Genomic DNA, 4,904 nt, shown 5'->3' on the forward strand with positions numbered 1-4,904 from the left:
TTTCTTGCTGCGCCGGTTGTGACCTGGCTCTTTGCAAGCCCCGCACTTAATTTTGTGCTCGTCGTACGATAGAGGTCTTCCATTTTTAGACTTGGGACGGTTGTCATCATCTGAATTATGTGTACCTTTGCTCGATACTTTAATAGGATCCTGGACCTTAACCATGTTTCCTTCTCGGTCCTCCACATGTTCAACTGCTAATGAGCTTAGACAAATCGGAACAGCACCCACCGTACCCTCCTTGTCGTACTCAATCGCCTTTGCTATCACGTCCTTTAAACTGTCCTCAGAATCGAGCCCAAAGTGTTGGGTGTTTGCATGCTGCATGCATAGCTTGCGAGGATAACACACTGACCTTGCTATATTCAATTCTATCCGCTGTACCTGACCAACCTACTCCAAACATATCACTCGTTCGCCTAGCAGGCAGTCCATTTCTTGCGTCTTTTGATAACCGACGAAGAACACAACACTTTGGAATTTCAGATATTTGCAGAACACATAGAACATGGAATATATGTTTGCAAGGGAGTCCTTTTCGAATCATTCTCCTGCAGCTGCACTTTATAGTTTCTTTAGGATTTCCCGGTGTATATTCCACGGTGAACCGCCTCTTTGGTTTATTATGCCATGCCACGACAAAAGTTTCAGACCCACATCCCAGCTTTCTTTCCAAAGTCACTATGCCGCCAACTGACCTCAAATCTAGCTGCAATATATAGAAGTTTGCCGGCGTAAACACGTGGGTAGCAAATACCTCCAGATCCCTGCAGCTTGTTACGGGCACAGGTAATGTCTGTGAGGCCGTGCAGTCATCATGCGCCTCGTTCTCACGGATGCGGGTAATGCAATTCTCATAGTGCAATATCATGTCCACCAAAGTCATTTCTCCATCAAGGTGCAGGTGAAGGCAGGAATTCAGACTTTCACTCCGCTGGTTGCTCTTCATACCAAGCCAAAAACCCTCTGTCAGAAAAGCTGCAGCCCACAGGTGCCTCTTCCTGTACATCCTCCTCAACCAAATTTCCGTGTTCTCTGTCTTCCATCTTTTTAAAAAAGCCTGCCATCTCTGCTCAAATTCGGCTATGGACGTGCTATAGTACAACATAGACCGGAACTCGCCCAACGACTTGTGACTGAGATGGATCTTCATATTTTTTTCAACATGCCAAGAACATATGCGGTGCCAGACATCGGGAAATACAGTGCGGATTGCCCTAATCATCGCTGAGTCGGCGTCCGTAATTACACTCAAAGGCTTCTTCTGACACATTGCCTTCAGAAATGTTTGCAGCAACCACACATAAGTTTCTTCTTTCTCATCTGAAACTATGGCACAACCAAAAACCGTAGTCCTACGGTGATTGTTCAGACCAACAAAAGGTATGAATGGCATACGATAGCGATTCATCTTGTACGTGCTGTCAAACACAAGCACATCTCCATAGTCCTCATAGTCCTGTACAGACTTCGATTCACAACAGAACATTCTCTTCAGCCGTCCTTCTTCATCCAAGTCATAGTCGAAATAAAAACTTGGGTCCTTCTCCTTTCTGCTGAGCATAATGCCTATGGTCGTGGCAGCATCACCCTTCGCAAGTAGTTTCCTCTTTTCCTTGCCGCAAAGGTTGTACAGATCCCGTCGGACGTACCCGACGCCGCCATACCATCCACTTCTGCTAATCATGGAATCCATTATGGTGTGCTTCCTAATACCTGCAGCTCCCATAGCTAAGATCTCAGCCTTCTGATGATCTCTGATTTTTCTATGCGACCAAAGAAAAGGTGTTTCATCCGCTCTTGCTAACGTATGACTGTGCTTGTCATCAAAACTATCAACATACCAGAAACCAAGTTTTTCATTCAGCTTCACAGTCATGTGCGCCTCACAGTTGCATCGAGACAGTGGTCTGAGCCTCCGGCTATGTCCCTCTTCGGTCATCAACTTTGGATCACGCTCACCTTCCCTTGAACACAAAAAACGCCTGTAACGCCTATGTTTCGTAATTTTTTTGCTATATCTGACCTTATCCAATCTGATGCTGAATCCATTATCGTTGGCATAGCTGTTGTAGAATTCGAATGCAGCTTCTTCACTAGGAAAAGTCATCTCCTTTATCATCATGTACAACTCTATCGTATCCTCTGCCTGACAAGCTTGACTGAGGTTCGCGTCATCACCATCATCAACATGGGACTGTCACATAAAAACATAGCAGTCAAACTCTAATTTTTTTATGTGGCTATTAAAAAAAATTTGGTTTCCACAAATAATTAACCAATACGTACCTCATTGCTATTCGACGGCTTTGCTTCCACATAATGTTTGCCAACTGCTGACTCATCATAAAAACAATTCTCCATGTCGGATTCACCATAATAGTCATACACATTTTCAAGTCCAAATATTTCCTGCAAAAATTTAAGACAACAAGTAAATGTACCTCATTACTGTTTCCCACTTTCTAATGGTAATCTCATTTCATTGCATATCAAATAACAATTACACTACATGTACCTCATTGCTGTTTTCATCCAACTCAACATCATCACTAATATCTCTCTCATAATCATTGTCAATGTCGTCCATCTACATATTCAATGATAACATGACAATGTTAAAACATTTATCCTTCTGCATTTGCTTTCCATGAAAAAAATTGAATATATCAAATACACTTACATTAATAATTGCTTCCATCCCATGCTCTGAGCTCATGGAATTATCTGACCTTGAACCAACGAAAATATTCTCCCTCCCTGACAAAGATTCATTACCAAGCCCCGTTCTAGAATTATCTGACTCATCTCCATCAACTCCAATTCCAGGAACATTCTCTACCTCACAAACAACAGACATCGTCTCATCCATTTCCTAGCTACAACAAAAATCTCAAATTCAGTACATCCGCATCAAATTCTTTCACAAGTTAAAATGACCCAACAAGAGGTGAGTTATCATGTACGTACCTACCAATCGATCGATGCGCCGGCCGGAGTAAATCTACACCCACCACAGGGGTCGATCGATGCGTCCGAGGAGGAAGAAGCCGCTAGGCCACGCTCAAGGGCAAGAGGAGCCGGCCCTAACCCTAGCCGCGCTCGCCAACACTTATCTGGTTGGAGCGATCAACGGCGACGGCGGAGACGGCCGGCGCGCCAGCGGCAGATCCCACCCGGGAGGAAGAGGAACCCTACCCCCACCAGCTCGGTTGATGCGTCGGGCTCGCGCTAGGGTTCCAACTAGGAGTAAAATGCTCACGGCGATCGCGGCAACAGAAGGGGACGTGCACGACGGCGGAGACGGCCGGCGCGCCGGCGGCAGATCGATCCCTCCCGAGAGGAAGATCAACCCTACCACCACCAACTCGTGCTCGCGCTAGGGTTTCCGACGACGGAGGAGTACAACTTCTTCTCACGACGATCGCGGCAACAGAAGACACATGCACGACGATCGGCGAGTTTAAAGCGGATTAGATCTTAATTAACTGCTCACGTGATCACCTTTTTTTTTAAAACGTCACGTACATATACCGTATCCATACATATGGGTATACACGGGCTGGATATGGGTTCGGGCTAGCCCAACGCTTTAAAAAAAAAAAATCAATATGACCCCTCAACTTCACTTAGGGGGGAGCACCGGAGCATCCCTCTTTGGTGAGTGGGCACACGACGTACGTATACGTACCTGGTCGGGAGTCTCCCTATTTGATGCTAAGAGTGTCGATTTACGAGTTGACGCGTTGTTTCTTAGCTATAAGTACTCCCTCCGTATGCGGGATTGTAAATAAGGGCATCTCCATGGGGGCGACGTAAGCGGACGTTGAGCTACCGTTTGCGTCCGCCGAGCTATGCGTCTGGTACCATCTCTAGCGATGCGACGTAAAGTGACCGGACCGTTCGCGGTGACGCAAACCTGGCTCAAATATGCGCCTTGGATGCGTCTCTGCGGACGCTGCACGGACGCGCAAAGTGTCCGCTCGTGCCTGGCGGACGTTTCGTCGGGTCCGCCTGGAAGCGACCCTGCGTCAATGTGTCCTCTCAGGCGCACCAGTGGCTGGCGTTGAGGCGTCTCTTCGGCAGTTTGCGCCACGTTAATGGCGATGCCTCGCCTGCCGAGTGATCGCCGCACACCTCCGCCAACGCAATAATGGCGATGCCACGCGTCCCGCGACCGTCTCCTGCCTCCGGCCTATATAAAGAGGGTGTGTGTTCTTCTTCCTCATCCACTCCTCCAAACAAATCCTAGCCGCCACAAGCTCCACCGTAGCGCCACCTAGCTCTTCCTGCGACGTAGCTAGGCCTGCGAGGAAGTCCATGGCGGGTCCTGGTGGCCTGCGAGGCGGTCGAGGCCGCGGGCCTGGGCACCCCCATGGCCGGGGCTGGGGCTGGGGCCGTCGTGGTGGAGCAGCTACGGTCCCACGGTCGCCATCACATGCGCCCTCCTCGTCTTCACATGAGGACCGCTGCTTCGAGTTCCTCCTCCGCATCGACGATGACCCACTCGGCATGAAGCGGCTCCCGGACAAGTTCGCCATGTTCGTCGATGGTGTCGAGCCGGCGCACTTGCAGCTACGGGAGGCCAGCTGCAACTTCTGCCGGTGGACTGTCGAGGTATTGTTCGACGGGCAGGGCAAGATGTACCTGCATACGGGGTGGGACAAGTTCGCCCGCGACCTCGCGCTCGAGCCCGGCTACCAGCTCACCTTCCTATACGAGGGGGACGGCGAGATGATCGTCAAGGTGTTCGATGACACAGCGTGCCGCAGGCACTACCACACCGGTGAATCCGGCTCGGACACCGAATAGTTAGAACTTAGAGTGTTCTTTCTTTGCATCGAATATGGCTACGAGCCAGCTGAACCCAGTAGTGAAGGTTGCTGGTTGTTCTTCCTCAAACG

At 49.2% G+C, this 4,904-nt stretch overlaps 1 protein-coding gene across 1 annotated transcript; it reads right to left on the reverse strand.

Annotated features, from left to right (window-relative positions):
- Positions 1-393: 393 nt before the first annotated feature.
- LOC139835004 (protein FAR1-RELATED SEQUENCE 5-like) lies at positions 394-2,860 on the reverse strand. The gene is made up of 5 exons (XM_071824945.1): positions 2,684-2,860; positions 2,519-2,590; positions 2,290-2,412; positions 699-2,197; positions 394-472 (listed from the first exon to the last, which is right to left on the reverse strand). The coding sequence occupies exons 1-5, from the start codon at positions 2,858-2,860 to the stop codon at positions 394-396; spliced, it is 1,950 nt and encodes a 649-aa protein (XP_071681046.1).
- Between the last annotated feature and the right edge of the window lie 2,044 nt (positions 2,861-4,904).

Source organism: Lolium perenne, chromosome 1, assembly GCF_019359855.2.
Source record: "Lolium perenne isolate Kyuss_39 chromosome 1, Kyuss_2.0, whole genome shotgun sequence".
In the NCBI taxonomy this organism is placed as follows: domain Eukaryota; kingdom Viridiplantae; phylum Streptophyta; class Magnoliopsida; order Poales; family Poaceae; genus Lolium; species Lolium perenne.